The 27153-nt window shown below is 40.5% G+C and overlaps 1 protein-coding gene across 2 annotated transcripts in view; it reads right to left on the bottom strand.

Annotated features, from left to right (window-relative positions):
* Window positions 1-4934: 4934 nt before the first annotated feature.
* The window catches only part of PDGFD (platelet derived growth factor D), a 283416-nt gene continuing 261197 nt past the window's right edge, over window positions 4935-27153 (bottom strand). For both annotated transcript variants that reach the window (XM_055547475.1, XM_055547474.1), the window contains exons 6-7: window positions 17718-17932; window positions 4935-7720 (exon numbers count right to left, since the gene is read on the bottom strand). In XM_055547475.1, the coding sequence (XP_055403450.1) occupies window positions 7595-7720; window positions 17718-17932 (341 nt within the window). In that variant the 3' untranslated portion in view covers window positions 4935-7594. The remainder of the gene's footprint in view (window positions 7721-17717; window positions 17933-27153) is intronic.

Genomic DNA, 27153 nt, shown 5'->3' with positions numbered 1-27153 from the left:
GTTTATCACTTGTATCCACCTCTGTCCTTCCTGCAAATTGCCACTTTCCAAAATACAGAACTGCAGAACTGATCTACAGGAAGGACCTAGGAAACATCTTATCCTGCCAATTTGTAAGTAAGAAAACACGTCCAGAAAGTGGCAGACTTGTTACTATACCCAAGGCCTTGTAACTCTGTCTCTGATGCATATGGCACTTGAAGCCCACACCATGCCCAGAAGCCGCCCTGGGTTCCTCTCCCATGTGTAAAAGACAGAGTTTTAGCTAACCATCCACAGATTTTGCATTCAGGTATGACCTAAATCAAATCCCTAATGATTATACAGTGGAAGTGAGAAATAGATTTAAGGGACTAGATCTGATAGATAGAGTGCCTGATGAACTATGGAATGAGGTACGTGACATTGTACAGGAGACAGGGATCAAGACCATCCCCATGGAAAAGAAATGCAAAAAAGCAAAATGGCTGTCTGGGGAGGCCTTACAAATAGCTGTGAAAAGAAGAGAGGCCAAAAGCAAAGGAGAAAAGGAAAGATATAAACATCTGAATGCAGAGTTCCAAAGAATAGCAAGAAGAGATAAGAAAGCCTTCTTCAGCAATCAATACAAAGAAATAGAGGAAAACAACAGAATGGGAAAGACTAGGGATCTCTTCAAGAAAATCAGAGATACCAAAGGAACATTTCATGCAAAGATGGGCTTGATAAAGGACAGAAATGGTATGGACCTAACAGAAGCAGAAGATATTAAGAAGAGATGGCAAGAATACACAGAAGAACTGTACAAAAAAGATCTTCATGACCCAGATAATCACAATGGTGTGATCACTGACCTAGAGCCAGACATCCTGGAATGTGAAGTCAAGTGGGCCTTAGAAAGCATTACTATGAACAAAGCTAGTGGAGGTGACAGAATCCCAGTTGAGCTATTCCAAATCCTGAAAGATGATGCTGTGAAAGTGCTGCACTCCATATGCCAGCAAATTTGGAAAACTCAGCAGTGCCCACAGGACTAGAAAAGGTCAGTTTTCATTCTAATCCCAAAGAAAGGCAATGCCAAAGAATGCTCAAACTACGACACAATTGCACTCATCTCACACGCTAGTAAAGTAATGCTCAAAATTCTCCAAGCCAGGCTTCAGCAATATGTGAACCGTGAACTTCCTGATGTTCAAGCTGGTTTTAGAAAAGGCAGAGGAACCAGAGACCAAATTGCCGACATCCGCTGGATCATGGAAAAAGCAAAAGAGTTCCAGAAAAACATCTATTTCTGCTTTATTGACTATGCCAAAGCCTTTGACTGTGTGGATCACAATAAACTGTGGAAAATTCTGAAAGAGATGGGAATACCAGACCACCTGATCTGCCTCTTGAGAAATTTGTATGCAGGTCAGGAAGCAACAGTTAGAACTGGACATGGAACAACAGACTGGTTCTGAATAGGAAAAGGAGTTCATCAAGGCTGTATATTGTCATTGTTTATTTAACTTATATGCAGAGTACATCATGAGAAACGCTGGACTGGAAGAAACACAAGCTGGAATCAAGATTGCCAGGAGAAATATCAATAACCTCAGATATGCAGATGACACCACCCTTATGGCAGAAAGTGAAGAGGAAGTCAAAAGCCTCTTGATGAAAGTGAAAGTGGAGCGTGAAAAAGTTGGCTTAAAGCTCAACATTCAGAAAACGAAGATCATGGCATCCGGTCCCATCACTTCATGGGAAATAGATGGGGAAACAGTGGAAACAGTGTCAGACTTTATTTTTCTGGGATCCAAAATCACTACAGATGGTGACTGCAGCCATGAAATTAAAAGACGCTTACTCCTTGGAAGGAAAGTTATGACCAACCTAGATGGCATATTCAAAAGCAGAGACATTACTTTACCAACAAAGGTCCATCTAGTCAAGGCTATGTTTTTTCCTGTGGTCATGTATGGATGTGAGAGTTGGACTGTGAAGAAGGCTGAGCACCGAAGAATTGATGCTTTTGAACTGTGGTGTTGGAGAAGACTCTTGAGAGTCCCTTGGACTGCAAGGAGATCCAACCAGTTCATTCTGAAGGAGATCAGCCCTGGGATTTCTTTGGAAGGAATGATGCTAAAGCTGAAACTCTAGTACTTTGGCCACCTCATGTGAAGAGTTGACTCATTGGAAAAGACTCTGATGCTGGGAGGGATTGGGGGCAGGAGGAAAAGGGGACGACAGAGGATGAGATGGCTGGATGGCATCACTGACTCGATGGACGTGAGTCTGAGTGAACTCCGGGAGTTGATGATGGACAGGGAGGCCTGCTGTGCTGTGATTCATGGGGTTGCAAAGAGTCGGACATGGCTGAGCAACTGATCTGATCTGATCTAATTTACCTTTTCAAACATATCACCCATTGTTCTTATATATAGATTCCTTTCGTTTCTGATACTTTACTCACTAGTCTTTGAGCCGTCCACATTTACCTCATGTACTTTTGCTGGGGAATCTTTAGTTTTTTGTTTATTTCACCTAGAATATCTTTCTCTAGTTTTATCCCCTGCTGTAGATCTTGTGTTTTGAAGTCTAGCATGCCTCATATGAATATGTGAAACATTTAACCAGTTTCCCCCATATTGACTATGGCCAAATTTCTTCTGATAGAAGTCATAAATATCTACACCATATTCTCAAGTATATATAAAAATGGAAAATATTGGGAAATATTCACTTAATGTATTCAACTCCCACAACAGTGATTTCTTAACAGCTGGCAATTTTAGCCTATTAATTTCTCACTTGGTAAACCATGCATTGGATCTGATCTCCTCAAATGATCTCACCTCCTGTGCCTTTTAAAGTACACACCCATCCTGACTTTCTCTGAGTAGAAGACTGGGGGATAGAAATTGGTTAGAAGAGGAGAGATGTGGAAGTCACAAAGAAAAAAGGAAAGGCTGGAAGATACCAGAAGAGAATGAATTTGTAATATTTCCTCAACCAAAAATGGAGATTAAGGAATATGACCTGACGACTTTAGTTCTTACAAGAGAATTTGCATGCCAGGGATTATTTAAAATATAAATTGAACGCAAGGGTGATTTTAACATTTTGTTCCTGGCCACTAAGCCTGGAAACCAGCACTTAGCAGTTTAAAATAATTAGAAAATCAAACGCCTTTATTAGAAAATGAAGATTTCTTGGCCCATGACTTGCTGCACTGAGTATATTAGCATTTATTATGTACTCATCTCCATACTCTCTTCTAATGTGTTCTGCTAAAGAATTCTTAGAGATATCTATACAAATACGGTTTACTTAAAAAGATAAAGATTAACTTGTAAATTCTGAACTGTAAGAAGAACAGAAAGCTCAAAATCTTAAGTGGTTACCTGCTTATCCATTGTTGATGTTTAACTACAATATTCAGGAGATATCTCAGTGTGTTAAGTTTTAAAGGCCTATGTAGTTTTTAAGTTGATCATTAAAAACAACAGAATTTAAGTGAATGTCAATAAAACCAGTGAATTATAAATATTTTCTCTTCCAGCATATTTGATCAGAGCTATCAATAAACAAAATTGTATTTCCTAGGATTTCAGTCATGAATACTAATCTATGAACATAATGTTCTACCAGAGGACCCTAGGAGAATATGAACAATTCGGGTATCTATTGAGTTACTCTTAATAGAAAACTGGGCACGTGTGCATTTCAGGAAATAAAATAACATTCTTGATGTATCTGCATTAAAATACTGCTTATATATCTATGACTAGTACTATTTTTGTCATAAAAATCCAAGTTATATAAATAAACTACTCTACTTATACTTGTCCCATTTTTTCCCCATACTTTGACTCCATGTTAGCTGATATTTCCAGTGGTAAAATTGATTCTTGCCACAAAATACATGTCTCTGCTCCCTTTTCCCCAAAACCCAACACTACTGAACTAAATAAAGTGGCAGAGTCTCACCCAACACTGTGCAGTTCCCATCCTGTCTTCAGTGGGATGGTGAAGACCAAGGCTACAAGCAAAAGCAAAAGTTCTTACAGCAAGATGAGCTCTCTTTAGGCTTTGACTCTGCCTCCCCCACCAACAAGGCACACTCCAAGCTCTGTAGGAGAGTAGCCCCTACGCAGGTCCAGAAAGTGTCAGATTTGTCACTAGATCCAAGGCCTTCTAGCTTTCTCTCTGATGCACTAAGACACTTTCAGCCTCCACCTGCTGGGAGGAAAAGCCCCCAGCTCCTACAGATCACTTCCCAGGAATCCTTACAAATGCTACCAGATTGATCATCTGCCTTCACATAATTTTACATGCTTTGGTTTGTAATTTACTGAAAGCACTCATGCTATGAGGGAAAACTATATATGATCTTCAAATCTAGTATTTTGAAATATTTGGGATCGTTTTAAAGTATCTTGCAGGTTTAGGCATTCTGTAGAGGGCATTGGTTCTAAATAATGAAATAAACTCATATTGCAAAAAAAAAAAAAAAAAAAAAATCTGGTTTACACTGACCCACCAGCTGTGGTGTTCATCTAGATGGGTGAAGCTGTGAGGGTGAACATAATGTTATTGATTTCAGGCCCAAAAGGAGAGAGCTTGTGGACTCTCCAAAGCAAAGAATGTCAGAGGAGGATATCTTCTACTAAAAGCCTGCAGGGAAACAAACAATCAAACAAAGAAGCACCAAGAGCAGCAAAAAAAACAACACAACTCAAGTCGCACTCCATTTCCGGTTTCCGATGGCTTCCAGAAGCGACAGGGTAAAAGCCTGTTTTCAGGGAACAATGTTCTAAAACCAGGCCCGTAGAACGCCCCCAACCTTGTCAGACAGCTGCACCTATTTGGGGAAGTAAGTCTGTATCATTGTGCACCTTTTAAAACTGCAGTGGAGTACTAAATAATGGGAGTAGCTTTGTTTGTAAGCAACATTTATTTTTCATGAAGATAAGAGACAAATTACATTTGTTACAGAAAACACTATGAAAGAAAAAAGCTGCATGTTACCAATATGACCAAAAAAAAAAAAAACCCAGAAAAAATTCTACTTATGAAAGTGCTCTGCCCTATAACATATTGAACAGAAGGCATTATTCCAGGTGAGTGAGCCACACAGAAATGAGGATTTATTAGGATTTGTTTTGAAATGTAATTTGTACGGTGAGCTTTTTATTCCTTTGATGGCAATGAAGCAGATTTATTGGCTACATGTTGGAAGTGCAGTAGATAACAGATAACCAAGGGAGAAGTTTTAATAAAACACTCAGGAAAGAAAAAAAAGGAGTGAGTGCGACTGCATGCTTACATGGCAGCTAATAAATAAAAAGTCGAGATAGGGCTTTAACTGAAAACCATCCTGGTTAATGCAGCTTGGAAGGTTTACTGAAAATTGGGTAGAACACTCTAATTTTTCATACTTAACAGTTGAACAAGTTAGAGTGATATAACTCAAATTTTGGTTTTGGTCCAGGAATCCTATGTTTTCACAGGAAGCTTGCAAGAGGCTTTCAGGGGAAGAATGGTTACTGATTATTAAAGGGTCTGGCTGTGCTCTTTCTGACTGTGCTCTGGATTTTGGACAACTCAACAATAGAGTATTTATTTTTACCAGTCATCTTTTGAGGTAAAAACATAGGACACTTTCAGGGACATTTTGAAGGAATATCTTCAATAAGCATTGACCTTTCAAAGAGCTGAGCAGAAATGAGCTCCTAAAGATACTTGAGAACTTGGTCCTAAAAGCATCATGCTCAGAAATCCAAATATATATAGTCTGCTCATCTGACACTGAGACTTAATGAGCCCCAGTTACACATCCCTCATTCGACTTGTCTGTGTTCATTAGGGCCCTGGACTTAGGGAAGAAACCAGTTCTTTTTTCTTTCAAGATGAGAAGAAAAATGTCCTTCTCTCTGAGCGGCTTCAGAGCTATCTTGATTTCAGTATTGCTCTCTTAGAGTCTTGTTTTGGAGAATGATGAATCACTTCCTATGCCTGCAGTCAGTCCCCAAGGCCTTAACAGACATTAAGGAGCCAAGGAGGAAAAATTACTCTAACTACCAATAATAACTACCAATGCAAAAACCATTTCCTAGGGTAGAGCAGGGCCAACTTTGTGCTCTCACAATTTGCAGTGAGGCTTCTTAGAACAAGTGCCATAGATTTGGAAAGAACCAGAGACCCAGGTCTCCTTGCACTTGGTTCAGAAACAGGAATTCAACTGAATTGAACAGTGACTACACAGTTAGGAATTTACGTCAATGAAATTGGGTTGCTTCAATGCACAAAAGCTTCTGGGCTATAAGTAATCCATGATGGCTTGCCAAATATAAAATACCATTGTATATATATATACATTGTCTCATTTAATAATGACTCATAAACATATATATATATATATATATGTATATATGTGTGTGTGGAAGAGATAGGAAGAGATATGGAAAAGATAGGAACACAAAAGCAAGATATGCATAATCTGGAGAGTATGAGTCATTATTAAATATGGATCCCAATCAAATATTCCATCCCACTCCCAGTTATGTTAATATTTCAATGTTCACATTTTTTTACTTTCAACTCCTCAAACTTTTCAGTGAGCATTATTTTGAAAGGCTCATACAGAGTCCCCATGACATTCTCCAAAGGAGTTACTTTTGTGGAGAGGTTTTGAGAAAAAACAATTCAAAATTCTGCTTCAGCTTATACATTTTCTCTCATAGGGTAATAATAATAAACCTTGTGAGAAATTTTTGAAGACAGGTGTTAATGAGTTTGCATGCCTCGGCAAGATACACTAAGAGAAGACTTAAGGGCTTTATTTCTAAAGCACCTATATTATGATGACATGCTCTTGGAGACAGGTAATTATTGCCTATATAGGTAAGTATGTAGTACATCTCATGAGACAAACGGCTAGGAATGTATCTTTTCCCAGAAACCATATTTCCCTCTTTTGATAATTAAGATGTATGCACAAGAAATGCTAATTTATTGGATTTTTAATATAAAAGGTGCTTTCTTTAAAAGAGCAAGATCCAAAATTGTTTTGTGATTCAAAACTTAAAAAATAAACAAATTAATCTTCCAAATCTTCCAAAGACATGTTTAATGTATTTACTATGTCCCTTATTTTATCAGATTTTAAGAGTCTAAATAATTAAACCATATGTAAGCTCTGGTGTACCTGGTTATATATACTGAGTAAATCATTTGGTCTATTTACACAGAGACATGGAGATGACACATTATATATATATATATATATATATGACAGACTCAGGTGGCTTATAGGGTAAAGCGTCTGCCTGTGATGCAGGAGACCCGGATTCGATCCGAGGGTTGGGAGGATTCCCCTGGAGAAGGAAATGGCAATATTTTCAGACACTATTATTAAATGCAATCCTATATTCTTGGATATAGAGGTTGATGATACGCCTTTCTACTTGTCATGGCACTAACAAAGCTAGGTTGAAAGTCAGCAACCACTTGTATTCATTGCTTTTCAGGCTAATAGCAAGTTCGGTTGCTGGTGGGAAAGGGGTCTCTTACCACACCCTCCTTAAAATAAAGGCTCTTTCGTGTTTAATGAAAGTACATGCACATTCTCTTATCGAGGTGGTCTTGAGCTGCAGATACAATCGCACCGCTCATGATGATCCAACTGGATGTCAACGAGAGCCATGTGCTTTGCTCTGCCCCTCCTCTTGAAATGGCCGGGTTCAAACTTTAACACCTAGGACAAGAAACATTTCCTGTTAGAAAGTACCTGGGATTTAACTCAATTACATACCACTTATTCTCTTTATGACAACTGGTTCTTAAGCCTTTGAGCATCGAATGAAATCTACGGGCTCACTATTAGAATGCACACGTACAAATGTTATAGACAATCACCGACTCCTTAAAGTAATGGAATCCACTGATCACAGAGTAATACCTCCTGCATTACCTACCTGCAGGCTCATGAGGACCGCAGGTGTCTGAGCAGGTGTTTATTGATAACTTTCTAAGGGCCTGCTTTGTGCCCAGTGCTGTCCCAAATATTATTAATACCACAAAGAATCTTCTGGTTAAAGCATGTGTTATAGATAAATACAATGCTGAGACAATACTCTGCAGACAGGACAACGAATACAGTTGTGACCTAATATGCTGGTATGGGACTTCCCTGGAGAGTGGTTAAGAATCCGCCCGCCAATGGTCTGGGAAGATCCCACGTTCCACAGGGCAAGTAAACCCTGTGCCCCAACCATGGAGCCCGCGCCTGGAGCCAGCGCTCTGTAAACAAGAGGCCACCACAGTGAGAAGCCCTCGCACCGCTGAAGAGCGGCCCCTGCTCACAGCTGGAGAAAGCCCGTGTGCAGCAGCAAAGGCCCAGTGCGCCACCCCGCCCCGCCCTGCAAAAATGCTGGCGCGGCTCAACACGCGGGTGAGGTAAGACATTTTGCCTCCCTAGTGGTCATAAATAACTGAAAATGTGTGTATGTTCTTACATATCTGTTAGGCTATATCGAATAATACCCTTTACAATTCAAAACAGATCATGTTCCACTAAAATGTTTGCATATTAATACCTTTAAAACAATCCTTGAATTCAACATTTCTTGAATAAATCACATCCTTAAATTTTTACAGTAATAGGTGTAAATGTGATTTTTAAAAAAAATTAAGTTTAAATAGAAGCTAACCCTTCTTCCCTAGTGTGGCCTTCACTGAAGTCAGTATTTGCCATCATATACATAAATATTGTTTTCCATATACAGTCAACTTCATTGCTTCTTTATTTATATTCTTAGGCTCCTGTTAACTTTCGTTTTTGATTCTGTTCTATTTTCCCTTTTAGACTTTAAATTCTGCATGATACTACCATACAACTGTGTAGCATTTTGTAGTTTTAAAAAAATTTGCACATATGCACTATTTCGTCTGTCCCAAGACAAACCTTGTCATACATTAAAAAAGGCGTCTTTACTCACAGTGTATAGGCTGGAGAACTGAGATTATAAGGGAGGCTAGGTGCCAGGCCTTCTGTCAGCGGGGACCTGAGAGCAGTGCATTGTTCTCTAGGCTTCCAGCACACTAGGACCCAAGGACCAACGTGTCTCTAATGCAGCTGCAGCTTCCTTCTGTATCTCAAAGGTGTGGCAGGCACACGTGTGAACTGAAATGGGGCCCTGATGCTTGGTATACTTTGCTCCGAGATGAAGATTAGATACGAGGAAATCTTATTTTCTAGGCTGTATAACTTTTCATGGCACGTCCCCCACCCCCAGTTTTTTCCACTGGATTGTCTTCCTAGCAATGTCCTCATCCTTATGTTAACTGTTTCAAGTTATAAGCAAATCAAAACCATCTACTAGGAAAACAGGCCTAGAGCCCTCAGTCCCCATGCATCCACTTTACTTTAGCGTTTGCCTTTTTAAAACATTGAGGGGGTGATATTTATTTATTTGGCTGCATTGCATCTTAGTTGTGGTGCGTGGGGTCTTCACGGGGCCCTGTAGGAGCTTTCACTGGGGTGCACAGATGCTCTAGGTGTGGCACACAGCCTCCGGAGGGCACAGACTCAGCGGTTGCGGCACGCAGGCTTAATTACTCCATAGCATGTGGGAACTCAGTTCTCTGACCCGGGACTGAACCTGTGTCCCCTGCATTGCAAGACATATTCTTAACCACTGGACCACCAGGTAAGTCCCAACATTTAGCCTGTTTTTCCATAAGAGTTCTGTGGAGCAGGTCATTTGTTCAATGTTCAGTAAAGTAAGGAACCTGGGCTCTGATAACACAGAGTGAAATACCTTGTCCCATTTGGAGAAGAGCTTCAAAAGGATATCTGTACTTTTTTGAGGGGTTGGGGGATGGGGTGGGAAGGGATGGCCTAGAAGAGTTCATGAGGGAGGCACAAAAATACCAGATTATGGTAAAGCTAGTCCCAGTGCCAGTTTTGATAGCTAATTATATTATCCTCTTTACCTAAATTCCACTGAACATACACTATGAATCACACAGTTTCATATGACATAAGCTTCTGTCTATTAACAAATGCTTTGAGGGCAGGGATAGAAAAAATAATAACTAACATTTTTGAGTATTTGTTAGATGCCACACACTGTTATGACTGGAAGTATTAAATGTTTTGCGTATCACTGTAACACTATGATATAGGTACTTTTCTAATACTGTTTCAGATAAGGGAAGAGGGAAACTAAGGTTGCAGAGTCAGTGACTGGTGTCACCAGTGTTTGTCTCCACGTGGCACAGCACGTGCCCTTACCAGGAAGGTGGAGTTTTGTCTGTTCTGGTCAGCAGCGTTGGAACACAGCAGGTTTCCAGTGGGATGCACTCCGGTGGCCGTGGTGGGTAACGCTGCCACGTCACAATATGGGAACCTGTGTTCACGGCCTCTTTCCTGTCTCCTCCCTACGTCGCTTCTACTCCAACCTCCAACAAGGGGAGGGGTGCAAAACAAACCAAACCAGAGGCCAAAATGAAGTGGCCTATGCTTTGCATCACTTGCAAGTCTTTTACGATTTTGAAACAGAATTTCAAGTACTGAGAACAGAGTGACAACGATATTTTCCTCTCCTTGCTCCCACGTTCACTCCTGCTTCATCTCTAAAGAAAATAAAAACTGTTGCTTCTCCATGAAAAACTAAGTAACCAAAGCATGGATGCAGTGTATATTGCATTTTGGGATATTAAATACCCTGCTACAATAGATAGGAAAGCTCTCCTGTGCCACACTTGGTCAGAGCGCCCTGGAAGAGCTTAAAGCTCGGGTTCCTACAACTTTGCCAAGAATTTCTCTAATATTAGTCACTATTTTCCAACCCTAATAAACCAGATCTGGAGGTTGAACTATTCAGGGGAAGAAAATGATTCCTAAGAAGCTGAGCTGATGATAAATATTCTCTTTCTTAAAAAGACCATTATCAAAGCCTAATAAGTTGCCATGACTGACATCTATAAAATCAGTGCTTCGTTGATTTGCTTCTTCATTTGATGAGAAATGAAAGTGTGTGCTTTGGGGTGAAAGCCACACCTGGCCAGTTTTTTCTAACTGGTCTCCTGATTGTTCAGGGATTTTCCCTGTGTTTTATATTAAGCCACGTTAGTCCAGTATATATGTGTTTTGCTGATAAGAGGAGAAAAATGAATTGGCAGACACTTTTCCAGACAAGACAGGAAAGCACTGTTTGAACAAAGTGGAAATTGGACTGCTTTACTGGCTGATCACAGCACTGATGTTCAAAGCTTTCAGACCATGTAATCGTCTTAGGTTCAGGTACACAGCACTGAAAGGAGGAAGAAAGCAAAGCTGATTTGAGAGAGCATAAAAAGTTAAAAGAAAAATGAAAAGCCTTTATCTGAGAAAGCAAACTGTCTCTGGGTTATCTGGTCACCTTTAAAGGGAAGGAACCACTGAATTAATTACAGTCACAGTAGGACACTCACTAATAGGTACCTTCACAAAATGCTTTCCTATTTTCTGCTCTATGATTCACTGCTGCAAGCACACACACTGAAATAAAAATCCATGGAGGAGCAGCCAGCCATTTCTTATCACCTATGGGTGAAAATGGCGTTCTTGACCCTTCTCCACCATCTGGAAAACCACATGAAGCCAGGGAAAGTTGATTTTTATTAAATGGAGAATGACTGAAGCAGTTGGTGGCTTTCATACCACTACACAGAATCAAAGATGCTCGGTGTGCAAATTACCATATCACAAAAGATATTTACTACAATTACTCTCTTTGTTGCCAATAAAGCACTGAATGAATCATTGCCATGAAGTTATTACTGTAATAAAATAGTACTAGACAGAAATGCTCCATGCTGAGTTGGGCTCTTGTTTATTGGAAATACTAAAGAAAGGTCGTTAAGGCCTTTAACAGTTTTCAAATTAATGGCTGATGTAGGATCACAAATACATATTTTAGGACATGTGCACTGTCTAAACCCAAATCATTAAGGGTTTACTTAAGATTCACCCAACTTCTAAAGCAGGCAGCATTCAGTATACACACTTTCTTAAGAAAAACAGCTTCATATTTTTCCTTACTTTATGATTTCTTTCATGCTTATAGACTTTATAAAAATGTACATACAGTTAAGATTTTGAAGGTCTTGTAGTCAACCTTTCTGAAACCTAAAGTGACTACAAGCAGAAATATTTTGAGATGAGAAAACATATTATTTTCTACCTGGGTAATTGCACACCTTGAAAGTCATAGTTTCAAGGGAGATTGAGAGTTGTAAGGGAAGGAGTGATACCAAGTCCTGAGATACAGTCCTCCATAAGAAAGACACAAATAACAGAGCTCAGCAACGTTTCTCTGACAAGCTAGGTATGAAGGTGACTAAAGGCTGGGCTATAATGTGGGTCTATACAATCCTCATGAATTTTGAAAATGCAATCTTGACATCTGTGGACATTTACTTATAATCGAAATTTTCTTGTGAGCACTCGGGTGTATTCAGCTGCAGTTCTTCCTTTAGAGGACTTAACTAGGTAAATGATTTTGACAGTATTTTAGAGGATTAATGACTATGTGTTCAGCCCACCAATTGCAGAAAACATGATGGAAGCTGAGCTGGGCACCAAGTTTCAGCATGGCATTAACACTGAGTATCATTCGTGTCACAAATGGGTCTTTGTCTAGTTGGGGAGTATCATGCCCGAAGGCACGTTTGCTCAACGTTGACAAGAAGGCCTAATATGAAACCAGATCTACAAGGAAAAGGATGTATGCACTTTGCTGTACTTAGAGGGTCCCGGCACCAGTAAGTCATCAAGGCTCTAAGGGAGTCAGAAGGGAGCAAGCCCGACCACACTCTCAGGATATTCTACCCACATCTGTCGAGTGCTTTACAGCCTTCAGAGGCTTTCATTGTCCAAGGATCCCCAAGAGATAAGCAGCACAGGTGTTACTAATGATGAGTGGATAACTTTTTTATACATAGTCTATACACATTAATGGAGAAGGCAATGGCACCCCACTCCAGTACTCTTGCCTGGAAAATCCCATGGATGGAGGAGCCTGGTAGGCTGCAGTCCATGGGGTTGCTAAGAGTCAGACACGACTGAGCGACTTCACTTTCACTTTCATGCATTGGAGAAGGAAATGGCAACCCACTCCAGTGTTCTTGCCTGGAGAATCCCAGGGACGGGGGAGCCTGGGGGGCTGCCGTCTATGGGGTCGCACAGAGTCGGACACGATTGAAGCGACTTAGCCGCAGCATACACATTAAATGTTCCAGATCATATCTTTGTTCTTTTGTATTTTCTTAGCATTTCAACCACCAACTTGTTTATATTCCTAACACAATCTAGGCAAGATAAGATTTAGGATATCAGATATGATATCTGAGTGGTGAACAGATATCATATAATTTCAGATCTGTCTGGGAACTCAAAATTGTAGGTTATCATAGGGAGTAAAAGAGGAAACCCGAGGCCCTGGGGAGTTTTAGGTGGCTGGTCCGAGGTGGCCTCTCATGTGAATCCACATATTCTCCCTTCAGTTGTGTGATTTGCTTTGTCTCTATTGTCTTGTCTCTCTCTTATAGGAACAGGAAAGGGCTGCAAGAGAATCTTCTCAAGGTCTCACTCAAAGAGGGAGAAAGAAACAGGGAGACTCTAGATAAGCTCTAGAAATGCTGTTTCTAGAAAAAGAATAAAGTTTTTTGTGACTTTTGTTATAATCATAAACCTCAAATTCATTGCCTTTGCCATAGAGTAGAAACTTTTGGAAAAATATTGTTTTCCTGTCTTCTTGGTCTCAATTTGAGATTTTAGCTAAATTTGTTTCAATGACAGATGCTTAAAACATGTAAAAATTAAAAGTACCATTCTTTTATCTCAAGTCTAAATCTCAATATTTTATTATCTCCAATCAATCTTTTGTTTCATATATAAATATCTGCTTATATCTTCTACCTCTTATGTTTGCTGCTGCTACTAAGTCACTTCAGTCGTGTCCGACCCTTGCGACCCCATAGATGGCAGCCACCAGGCTCCCCCATCCCTGGGATTCTCCAGGCAAGAACACTGGAGTGGATTGCCATTTCCCTCTCCAATGCACGAAAGTGAAAAGTGAAAGTGAAGTCGCTTAGTCCTGTCCAACTCCTAGTGACCCCATGGACTGTGGCCACCAGGCTCCTCCGTCCATGGGATTTTCCAGGCAAGAGTACTGGAATGGGGTGCCATTGCCTTCTCCACCTCTTATGTTTAATGGGCAACAAATTTTTAATACAAAATTCTTATATTTAATGTAAAGTTAAAAAAGTCATTCACAGTAGATTTTCCATTGTTCAAGTGACTGGAATGGTTTAGATTCTGTAAGTGCCAGAGACAGAGTTGTGTCTCGGCTTACGCTGTTCACTATGGGAGCCCCTGACCATGTGCAGCTATTTACATTCAAATTAGTTTAAATTAAATAAAATTTACAAATTCAGTTTCTCATTTGCATTACACACATTTCAAGTGCTCTGTAACCACATGTTGCTAGGGACTACCAGATTGGATAGTACAGATATGGAACTCTCATCACGGCAGAAAATTCTAACAGATAATGCAGCTGTGCCAGCATTGGGACAAAATCAGGCGAGGTAGGACAGTGAAAATTCACTTGTCTTTCTCTGTTGCCTCCTAAGCTTTTGGCTGTTGACTGAATGGACATAGCCGGGAGACCAAATGCTTAAAAGAATACAATAGTTAGTTTTAATCTAAAAGGTCAATATATTTCTAGGGAACATCCTTTCATTATACACTAACAAGGGAAGATAAGAACTAAAATGATAGCATTCTCTAATCGTCTACAGAGTATGTTTTCTGGAATTTTCTCTTTTTAAAAATCCTCACCGAAAGTATTTTTTATATTCTGTATATTCCAAGAGAAGGAATGGTTGCTAGGAAAGAGGAAAAATACTTCAGCAGGATACCTACAAACTTTTCAGAAGAGGGAATTGTACAGATGGAGCATTTTATTGCACAGTGAAAAATGTTCAGATCTCTACAAGGAGAAGTCATGTGACCTGGGGAAAGAGCAATAATCTTAACTTCCTTTTATTTATAATTTCTAATTATTGATAATTTTATAGTTATACAGTGTAATTTATTGGATTTTATTCCTTAAATGTTGAGCCTTGAATTATCTGTGGAGAGTCATAGAGGCCTCTTAGGTGGCAAGTTCTAGTCACCCCCTTAAGGGTGCTCATCTCTCATAAAAACTCATTTCTCGTCTCATCAGTTACAACCAGGAGGCGGGGAGAAACTCAGGGAGACTAGTTTCTCATTTCTCTGAGTTAAGAGTACAGGCACAAAACTAACAGAAGAGAAGACAAGGATTCTTCCCTCACAAGACTGAGCCCAAGCAACCCCTATTTCTGAAGCTGGAACGAGTCTCCTGCTCTTTTCCAGGGGACTGGACAATGTGATGCCTGGGGCATACTTCAGGGGTATTAGGATGCTGGGATGCCTGGGGCATACTTCAGGGGTATTAGGATGCTGGGGAAAACGTGCCAGCCACACGCGTTCCAGGTTCGCAGTCACTGACGGAGTGACTGATGCTCTTTTGTCCTTTTGTCCACAACTCAGCAGAGTGATTTTGCACAGAGCTCAGCAGACTCCAAGAAGTAAAAATATCATGACATGTTTCACAGAGATGCTTTAGATAGCATTTTCAAAAAGATTCCACATTTTAGACCCACTCATGTGACTGAACAAAGAGATCAAGGGCTTTGCCTCCTAGATATTAATTGTGAATAGAAATTTATAGGTAACAACCTCTGTGCAGAGAGACAATAGACCTAACAAAAGGACCTTCAGATTCTTTCAGAGTTAACTGTCTGGGAGGTGAGGGCCTCTGTTTCCACAATAAGCAACTAAAAAAAAAAATCAAACTACAACTTCTCTCTGAGAGGACAGTCAAGATGAAAATAAAGCATCAAAGGCCTGAATTTACATGTTTTCCTCACAGTAGAGACTGGGTAGAGATCTTGTCACTTCTTGGCTTATTTTAACGCAAACCAAATTATTGCATTCTGCATCTGTCCGCAGTGTATGAGTCAACATTACAAACTTCAGGTTCTTAGACACAAAGGACAAAGTCCAATCTAGAGTTCATCAGGTCATACAAAAATAAAACACAATGAACACAGACAACAGCATTCTCTGGATATGAGAACAGATTTTTTTTTTCCCTTTGAAAAATGTGAGGTGGAGTAAGAAATTCTTGTTACTAAGAAAACATACTCTATGTAGGTCTCAAATCGGGTCTGCATCTATCTGAGGTAAGCAGGGTTATTGTGGCCTCCAAGCTCCTACTTTTCCCACGTTGAAAATACCACTTATGACGAATCCCTTTTCATTCAGCTCAGTAATTACCTCTTAACTGATTATTGTTTTATTGTTTTCAGGGTTACAAAGTGGTTAGGTACAGTGGGAGATCTTATTTAGGGAGCACCATCTATTCTTTTGTTTTGATGGATACTGATAAAAAGCAGCTCAAACAATAATTCCTAACAATAATGTTTGGCTCATATTTTATATTGTAAACATATTTCAATATGGTATTTTACCTCTTACAAAATGCACTTCATATGCACTGCTTTGATTCCCCAGAGCCACCCTGTATGGGGTTATCATATAATTTCTTAAATCCTGTTTCACGTACATGAAAACTGGCTCTCTAAACTTTAGTGACTTGCATAATCATGAAGTGATAGAGTTCCTGTCAGTGTCAAGAGCAGCTCTAACTCCCCTTAAGTCCACTCTTTCTTTAATCTTCAATAACGTGCTATATATTTAAAATGAGAGCCCTCAGTGTTACCGCTGGTAAGTATATAGACTTTAGAAACAGTGGATCAGTTTAGGTGCCATCTCTCTGAGTTACTGACCGAGTCACACTGGTTAATTCACTGCTCTCTTAGGCTTCAGTTTATTCATCTATAAAAAGGGAATACAAGTAGCACTCCCCTGACAACATGTGAAGAAACTGCCAAGTGAGCTAATGATCGCTTACAATGATGTCTGGTACACTGTAAAGGCTTACGTGTATTTCCTGTTATTATCATTAAAAGTTGCTGCTCTCCTTAAATTTTCACTTCTCTTACATCTCTATGTTTACTTTTGTTTACTTTTCCATAATTTCAGAGCTGATTCCCCAGAGCACTCAGTTATATTTAGGAAAAATTAGTACTTCTGGAAGAATAATATTTCCATATTTAGAGATTTAAAAAGTCTCTGACGAAGTAGCTTTTCTGACAATTTATACTTTGCTATTTTTACCCTGATTCATTTTTCAATGAGTTGACTGAATTGAAGATTAGCTCTTAGTATTCTCTTAAAGTAACCTAGATTTGCAGTCATATGCTGTCAATGAATCCCATTATAATTCTGTAAGTAAGCTCTCAAATTATTGCACCATTCATTTGATTGTGTATACTAACAAGCCTGTTGTCAACCCACATATATATTATGAATAAGGGTTAGAAAAAGGAATCCCTACTTCAGGATGGACCTACACCCTCCCCAGGGACCTGCCTTTGCAAGTTAAGCTCAAGTATAATCACACAGTCATCTCACTGAGAGGTGCTCCTGTGCAGTGAAAAACCTGAACAATGCAATGGCCCAGTTTCCCAGCGCCCTAGAGATTACAGGACTTTTGTAGCTGCTAAAGGACCACGTACAGCACTGCAACAAAAAAGTTCTGAAAACGGCATACCTCATGATACTTTTTCACAGTCTTCCCTGAACTGCATGCACAGGACTTCCAGTTGACAGTTCCGCAGCCACAGTTTCCTCCGCAGCGCTGTACAAGGAGGCAGCGAGGAAAGAAGACCACGTTGGTGAGCTTCAGCTCTTCCCTCAAGTTGACGGAGTAGTTCCTGGGCGTGCAACTGTAACGCTTGACATCATCGTTGAGCCTGTCCAGGTCAACTGCAAGAAACACACGCACTGGGTAACCAAGTGCACGACTGAGGCATAAATGCTCAGCATGCATTTTGGGAGCAGGGTGGGGAGATTCTGTGAGGACAGCCTCAACCCAGGGATTGACCCTATTCATGGGACCTCAACTACTACCCCCAATCCCAAAGGTGAGTGTGAGGGTCGTATGCTCAGTCATGTCCAACTCTTTGCAACCCTGTTGACTGTAGCCCACCAGGCTCCTCTGTCTGTGGGATTTTCTAGGCAAGAATACTGGAGTGGGTTGCCGTTTCCTTTTCCTAATACCAAAGGTGGAAAATCTAATTTCTCTTTTGATCCTATCTTCCCCTTCAGAAAAGAAAAAAAAATCAACAACAGCAAAGAGAAAACAAAAAGACCTTCAAAAACTTAGCTAAATCTTGGTTCAATTTTTCTTGCACCTTTCTAATACAAAAAAAAAAAAAGTTCCAATGAAAGAAAATGAAACATTCAGCAATTTAAAATAATTGTCTTTACCTTAAAAAACATATATATGTGTGTGTGCGCGCATGGGCAAATATATGTGTGTGTGTATATATATATCTTCTTGACTTTAAACAACTCCTGACTCTAAGCCATTACTTAATATAATTTAAATTATATCAGGGGCACCTTAGGGAGAATTATTCTGATTTATTGATCTGACAGTGAAATTCTACAAGTAAATGTGATGAATAAAAAGTTTTAGCTTCATTGTAACTCCAAGGTTAAGCAAAATGTCAAAGGACAAGGAATTTGGAGGTTGTGAATATGATGCATATTTGTGCATTGCATCCTAGATGGCAGTATAGCATAGTGGTTAAGTGCTTGGGCTCTGCAGTTAATCTACAACAGCATTTAAATCACAGCTATGTCTCCTTTTAGTTGGTAAGTTACTTGACTCCTCTATACTCTGTTTCTTCATCTATAAAATGTAAGTAGTGTAACTACTATTTCAGCAATATTTGAAGTATTGAATGCAGTGTGCCTGGTATTCAGTCTGGTTATTATCATTCATCTTGATTCAGTTTCTCCAGGTTTTCCCTTTAAAGTCAAATGGTCAATAATTAAAAAAAAATTTTTTTTCCAGATCTGTCTCTTTTATTTCTCTTTTGGCCATTATTCTATATAAATAATTACTCTGGGGGATTGGCTATCAGGACTTCTTTGAATTAAGAGCATTACACCAAATTTTCAGATTTTAGTCATTAATATTTTACTTGAGTTAAATTTGTATCATTGTACTATATAAATTATATTTTTTTCTTTTTTTTAAATTTAATTTTATTTAATTTTACAATATTGTATTGGTTTTGCCATATATCAAAATGAATCTGCCACAGGTATAACTATATAAATTATATTTTAACTTGTCGTCTCGAAATCCATCTAATCATCCATCTATTTGGCATTCAAATCCTCTGGCGGGTGAGCATGTACATGACTATCTTCTGACAAGAATGCAGTCAGAGGAAAGTCCTCTGTCCTTTCCCAGGTTCCATCCCATTTCTGAATGCACTTCCCTTGTCACCAGTCAGGCGACTGCAGGAGGAATCCCACAGATGCCAGGCAATTGTCATCAGACTTACTCTGATTTTAGCCCCATTAAATGTCTTAGTCCTAAACCAAAACTGCTTGAGGAGTAGTAAGGAGTATTCTTTTGGGATAGAGGTCAAAGGCTAAGGATGCTATCAGTAGAATGCATCTGAATGAGACAGAAATGAAAGAAGGCACAAATGGATGAAGATTCCACTTAACCCCATGAAGTCAGCTAAAATGCTGGCCATATGGTCGATGACCCCCTTGAATAAGGAATTAAATGGCAAGTGGACTCATGCTCTGCCCTGCATGCCTTTGATTCTCAAGGGCATGGATTTTACCCCAACTCTTACATGCTGAGCCCAGGACACTGTGGGAGCTGCATAAATGGTAAATAATTACTGTGCATAATTGATGGCTGTTTTTTTCTTCCTTCGCAAAGACATATCATAAGTTTAGCTATAATCAATCCAGTTTTAAATTAAATGAACTCTGTCTTGGGAAAGGAACCATTTCATTGCTGCTAAAACCCTGAAAATAACTGCAAGCAAAGCAGAGAGGATTACATAAATGGATTAAGAAGTGCTGCAATCATCCATTACAAGTGCCTCCTGGAGACAAATACTGACGCTGGCTGTGCACTACTGGGCTACAGACAGGGCTAATGCAGAGGCCCAAGCTGCTGATTGTGTTGCTGGGAATATATTTTGTCCACCATCTAGGAGCAAGAGGCGCTATTTGCAGGAAGGGATTGTAACGTGTGAAGTTTCCCAGGTAAAGAATCTCAGTGGTAAAGAATCTGTCTGTCAATGCAAGAAGACATCGAGGGACTCAGGTTCAACTCCTGGGTTGGGAAGATAACCTGGAGGAGGACCTGGAAACCCACTCCAGTCTTCTTGCCTGAAGAATCCCACGGATAGAGGAGCCTGGCAGGCTACAGTCCATAGGGTTGCAAAGAGTTGGATATGACCGAGCCACTGAACACAGTGTGTTCAGTAAAGCGTGATAGGCCAAGAGGGATGGGAAGGAAGCGACAGACTGAGTGTAGGTGGGTTCAGCCAGTCCTCTGCCAGGCACCTGACACACAGGACTATTTATTGCTGCTCCGCACCCTTTTGAGATGTGTGTTACTTACTCAAAGTGAATACTAAGTAGGAAAACTGGGCTTGAAGTCATTCTCCCTCTTGCTGCCCGGTCACCACCACATCAGGCAGAATGGGGGGCTGGCAGGCAACCTGGGGTTGAAGGGAGAAGACTGATCTCCCTGGCATGATATTAAGCTGTCCTGTATGGTGGTGTACTAGGACTGGGGTGGTGAATGGCTCCACCCTTATGTCCAGAGTATGTCCAAGCCAAATCATAGCGTGCTTTCCAGTGGGGACTCAGCTGATCGCCTAGAGGGCCCTCCACAAATCAGGATAGGCATGCATGCCTTACTTGTCTTGGAACAAAACTCGTCAGGTTCTATGACTGTTTTACTGACTCGCACTGGTTACTTCCGTTTCCTACCGGCCATGAAGAGATTTACGACGCTGTCAGTTATTTATGTGGCCCTGTGTGACTGCTGCAGAATCCAGCTGCCCTGCTTATCGGGGGGATTGAAACCACAAAGGCACTCAATTTAGAACTAGAACTAAAAACATTCCTCAGAGTGGATGCAAATAACTTTAAAGCGCCATTGCAGACTTTCTGCAGGGGATATTGAATTTCAAGTTAAAGAAGACTGATTAGGCAGTGCAGCAGAGCGGGGAGCCAGACAAAGGACTGAGTGGCAATTAAGGGTTCTGGAGCCCTGGTCTGAGGGGGGCTCTGGTGTGAGCTCCTGTGGTGGGCGGGGTGCAGGCCACGCGGTTACAAACCCAGGGAGAAGAGCGACCCTTACCATTCCCGATTTAGCCTCCATAGTGGAATCTTACCGAGAGCGAGGATGTACCAAATTTAATTCAAAGGCCCATTAATTTCATCTAATTGCCCTTATTTCACTCAGCTGTACATAATTTCATCCTCCCTCTTTCGCTGTCCTTTTGAATTTGAGCCCTGCCTTCTCATGGATCTTTGACGTCACTTCCATTTTTGTGTTCTGCACTGACAATCTGCTGCAAAGGCTGACAGGGCTCCGGTGTTGTCAAAGCCTTCCTCCGGACACAGGAATCCGATGTGGGCCATTGCACCCAGCCGCGGGAAGCACCATTTTTCCTCAGTGCTGGCCTCAGAGTGCAGCCTAGTCACAGAGGCTCTTGGGCTGTGGGATGAGCTCTGCGATCTGAGCCCTGGGACGGGGATGTGTAAAGCAATGGGATATTGTTGAATGCACACCCTTATCAGTTTCTAGTCTATGAAGGCTCAGATTTGGGAGGAAGGAGAGTCAGCCTGTTCTTTTTGATATTGGCCATCCCAAGTATCAGGTAATATAGAAGGTCTTCATGAATATGATTGCTTGAAATCCCCACCAATGCTATGAATTACATACTGTTGTTACCCTTATATTTACACTTGAGACAATTGAGCCTCTGAGAGAGAAGGGAAAACATTTGTCCACAACCACACACCCAGTCAGTAGAAGAGCCAGAGTGTGAATCTAGCCTTTTTATCACTCTTGCACTTTGAAGCTCCAGTCTGAAGATTTGAAGAAGGGTGCAGTGAGCAGATTCTATGAGCCCTGCTGGAGATTTCCTACTAGAGGTCTACTTCTTGTCAATGACCTGGCTTCCTAGGTGCATTGCCAGGCACTGACCTTTCACTTTTAAGATGTTGTCAATTACATATATCCAAGCATGTACTTCTGTGCACAGACATTCATCTATCAGATTCTACCAAAAGAGTACACGCTGACCATAGTCTTGCTAATACAGCAGGCAACTGCACAGAACCTAGTATTTTCCTTTAGTATTGCAAAATAGCACCTGATGCGAACAGGTGGCTCACTGGAAAAGACCCTGATGGTGGGAAAGATTGAAGCCAGAAGGAGAAGAGGGAGATAGAGGGTGAGATGGTTGGATGGCATCATTGACTTGATGGACATGAGTTTGAGCAAGCTCAGGGAGTTGGTGATGGACAGGGAAGCCTGGCATGCTTCAGTCCATGGGGTCACAAAGAGTCGGGCACGACTGGAGTGATTGAACTTCCTTGAGTCAGTCTCTTCTGGGTACTAAGTTTATTATGCTGTTCCCTCATCAATCCATCAATCTTTATCCTGTCATGTGTGTCACCAGTCTTGAATATTCTTGCTATTCTCCAGTTAAACTTCTACATATTCTTGGAGTTAGCCAGTAATCATTTTGTATGCATGCATGCTAAGTCAGTTCAGTTGTGACCAACTCTTTGCAACCCTATGGACTGTAGCCCACCAGGCTCCTCTGTGCGTGGGATTCTCCAGGCAAGAATATTGGAGGGGGTTGCCATGCTCTTCTGCAAGTAATCATTTTAGTATAATCCAGTTAAGGCCTTCGCAGTGCTGAAATCCTTTAAGGATTCTCCTAGCAGGCAGCCTCTGATCGTGCAGATTCAGCACATGGCACTGGCACTCGAAGAGCAAGTGCCTGAAGGAGGGCCATGCTTTTCTAACTTCAAGCTTTTATCAATCTAGTTTACCTTCTTGGGCATCTCAGGCCACTGTGTCATTTTAATCTTCTAAGTCAAGAGGCACATTCACCCTACATCTTCTCTAACCTCTTCACTAAATACTCACCTCGCATTCTCTGCCTTCTCTTGTAGCACTTTGTAGAACTTGCTTTATCCTTTTCTTTTTAAAATTAATTTATTTTAATTGGAGACTAATTGCTTTACAATATTTTGATGGGTTTTGCCACACATCAACATGAATCAGCCACAGGTGCACGTGTGTCCCCCATGCTGAACCTCCCTCCCACCTCCCTCCCCATCCCATCCCTCTGGGTTGTCCCAAAAGATTGGTTTGAGTGCCCTTCCTCATGCATTGAACTTGGCACTGGTCATCTATTTTATATACGGTAATACTTGTTTCGGTGCTATTCTCTCAAATCATCCCACCCTCGCCTTCACCCACGTAGTCCAAAAGTCTGTTCTTTACATCTGTGTCTCTTTTGCTGCCTTGCATATAGGATCATTTTTACTGTCTTCCTAAATTTCATATATATGTATTAATATACAGTATTTGTGTTTTTCTTTCTGACTTACTTCACTCTGTAATTTCTTCAATTTCATCCACCTCATTAGAACTGACTCAAATGTGTTTCTTTTTATAGCTGAGTAATATTCTATTGTGTATATGTACCACAACTTCCTTATATGTTCACTGCAGCACTGTTTACAATAGCTAGGACATGGAAGCAATCTAGATGTCCAGTGTCAGGTGAATGGATATCCTTTTCTTTATTTAGCTGTTTCTCATCCACTAAACCATAAGGTTCTTGGAATCAGAGTTAATCATCGTTTAATCTCCCCTCTCATAGTGCTTTGCCATTAGTGGAAGAAGTATATGTAGGTCAATTAAGTGCACCACTCCTAAAACCGTTTAGTTTCAACAATTAGAAGCTGCATAGTACTGAAAAAAATACATTTTTTTGGTAGTCTTAGAGTATGTGCCATTTCAGGATATTTGAAATAATTAATTAAATCCAATAAAAAACAACAGGAATCACTATGGCTTACCTAGGCAACATTTCTGATTTTCTTTAAACATCTATCTTCTGTGGGATACCAATCAACTTAAAGCCAAAATTAGAAAATGTTTAGGCCATTTATAGACCTACTAATCAGTCCAAGTTTTCTTTATAAGGCATAGGTACTCTGTAATGACTAAATGAATCAAATTACTGATTGTTTTTGGGTTAGAATTGAAAAGCTAGGATTCTAGAACCAGCTCAATGACAGATGAACTGTGATACATGAAGATTGGCAGCAAGACCCATGGGCTCTAGAAGCTTTTCCACATCTTTTTCATGGGATGAAGGATGGCATCCAGGAGGCTGGCTCTCTGACATACATCTCAAGGTGCTCAGGAATATGTCTTTTGCCAAATGGGTGATAGTCCCACAGCCTGCTACATAAAGTGCTATAAACTTGACTTTGATATTACAAGACCAGATTTATAGTGCTTTAGGTAGGGGTGGGAGGTAAGGGGAGTGGATGAATAATTGTAGTATTTTTATACCAAGAAACTAGGGGCTCTCAGCCTTCTTTAAGGTTCATAAATTTCCTAGGAGGCATCTATTCATTTTTATGAGCATTACAACCTCACTGTGATTTTCAGATTCCCACTTCTATAAATTAGCACTTAATTGTGAAGACTGTTTCCACATTTCAACCCAGTTTTCAAGTGCAAATGAGTCTGGAAAGAATAATTATTTTATAACTTTTAATGAGGTAATATCAGGGTATTTTAAACTTAAAATCATGAATCTCATGACTCCATTTGCTGGTTTAACTTCTCAAGAATGGAAACATTCACCACTTGTATTTATAGAAATTAACCTAAATCATAGTAAAATATTCCCAGTCAGACAATTCCTAATTGTCAGGATTTAAAAACATTGTTAAGCAGTGAGTGAATGGAAATTTATTGAGCAGCTGCTATATGCCGGGTACTATGTGAGATGCTTTTACAAAGTTAAGTCTCATGGAATTCTCATAACAAAACTTCATCTTAGAGACTACTTCTCCCATCTGATGGATATGGAAACTGAGATGCAGAGGAGTTGAGTGACTTGCCTACAGCCACTGGGTATAGTAGACATTTGACAAATATAGGCTGGAAAATGAATGGGTGAATACATGGATATCTACAAGGTATTGGATTAGGCATGAAAGCAGCTGACACTGTCATAAAGCAATTCTCTGAACTCTAGAGGGGGTGTATAAAATATATCTATGAAATGGAAAGTAAGAACAAGGCCAGGAGACGAATAAGAATCAAGGAGTCCTTTAAATGTTTGTCTTTCTCTCATTTACTAAACTATGAATCTCTGAGTTTTAAGCACCACTGGGTCCCTCACAGCACTGACGTCATAGTCAACACACCCAGGCTCATGTCATGGCTCTCTATTTTATAATTGCCAGTAAACCTTTCTGCATTTCTTTCTTTTATTAGATAAAATGGAATAACAGTACTCTCCTGCCAAGAAATTCATTAAGCTTGAACAAGTTAAGTGTCTGAAGTGCAGTCCAAACCCTCAGTTCCCAGTAGGTATGCTTCACTTTAATGTTCAAATGAGTAAAACAGATCAATGAAATAAAGTTAAGAACAGATTCACCTAACACCAGAACTAGTCAAGACTCTGCAATTGGTGATCGCTAAGGAAAGGAAGCTAACCCACGTCCAAGGAGCAGTGGCTCTGAGGGCGCAGGAGGGCCGAGAGGAGCTACTCCACGTTCCAGGTCAGGAGGGGCGGTGGTGAGGAGATACTCCTCGTCCAAGGTAAGGAGCAGCGGCTGCACTTTGCTGGAGCAGCGGTGAAGAAATACCCCATGTCGAAGGTAAGAGAAACCCAAGTAAGATGGTAGCTGTTGCAAGAGGGCATCAGAGGGCAGACACATTGAAACTATAATCACAGAAAACTAGCCAATCTTATTACACAGACCACAGCCTTGTCTAACTCAATGAAACTAAGTCATGCCATGTGGGGCCACCCAAGACGGGCGGGCCATGGTGGAGAGGTCTGACAGAATGTGGTCCACTGGAGAAGAGAATGGCAAACCACTTCAGTATTCTTGCCTTGAGAACCCCATGAACAGTATGAAAAGGCAAAATGATAGGATACTGAAAGATGAATTCCCTAGGTCAGGAGGTGCCCAATATGCTACTGGAGATCAGTGGAGAAATAACTCCAGAAAGAATGAAGGGATGGAGCCAAAGCAAAAACAATACCCACTTATGGATGTGATTGGTGATAGAAGCAAGGTCCGATGCTGTAAAGAGCAATATTGCATAGGAACCTGGAATGTTAGGTCCATGAATCAAGGCAAATTGGAAGTGGTCAAACAAGAGATGGCAAAAGTGAACATCGACATTCTAGGAATCAGCGAACTAAAATGGACTGGAATGGGTGAATTTAACTCAGATGACCATTATATCTACTACTGCGGGCAGGAATCCCTTAGAAGAAATGGAGTAGCCATCATGGTCAATGAAAGACTCCGAAATGCAGTACTTGGATGCGATCTCAAAAATGACACATGATTGTTCATTTCCAAGGCAAACCATTCAATATCACAGTAATCCAAGTCTATGCCCCAACCAGTAACACTGAAGAGGCTGAAGTTGAATGGTTCTACAAGACCTTTTAGAGCTAACACCCAAAACAGATGTCCTTTTCATTATAGGGGACTGGAATGCAAAAGTAGGAAGTCAAGAAACACCTGGAGTAACAGGCAAATTTGACCTTGGAATACGGAATGAAGCAGGGCAAAGGCTAATAGAGTTTTGCCAAGAGAACGCACTGGTCATAGCAAACACCCTCTTCCAACAACACAAGAGAAGACTCTACACATGGACATCACCAGATGGTCAACCCTGAAATCAGATTGATTATATTCTTTGCAGCCAAAGATGGAGAAGCTCTATACAGTCAGCAAAAACAAGACTGGGAGCTGACTATGGCTCAGATCATGAACTCCTTATTGCCAAATTCAGACTTAAACTGAAGAAAGTAGGGAAAACCACTAGACCATTCAGGTATGACAGAAATGAAATCCTTTAT

The sequence above is a fragment of the Bubalus kerabau genome, chromosome 15 (assembly GCF_029407905.1).
Source record: "Bubalus kerabau isolate K-KA32 ecotype Philippines breed swamp buffalo chromosome 15, PCC_UOA_SB_1v2, whole genome shotgun sequence".
Classification (NCBI taxonomy): Eukaryota; Metazoa; Chordata; class Mammalia; order Artiodactyla; family Bovidae; genus Bubalus; species Bubalus kerabau.
This window is presented reverse-complemented; position numbering and strand designations above follow the sequence as displayed.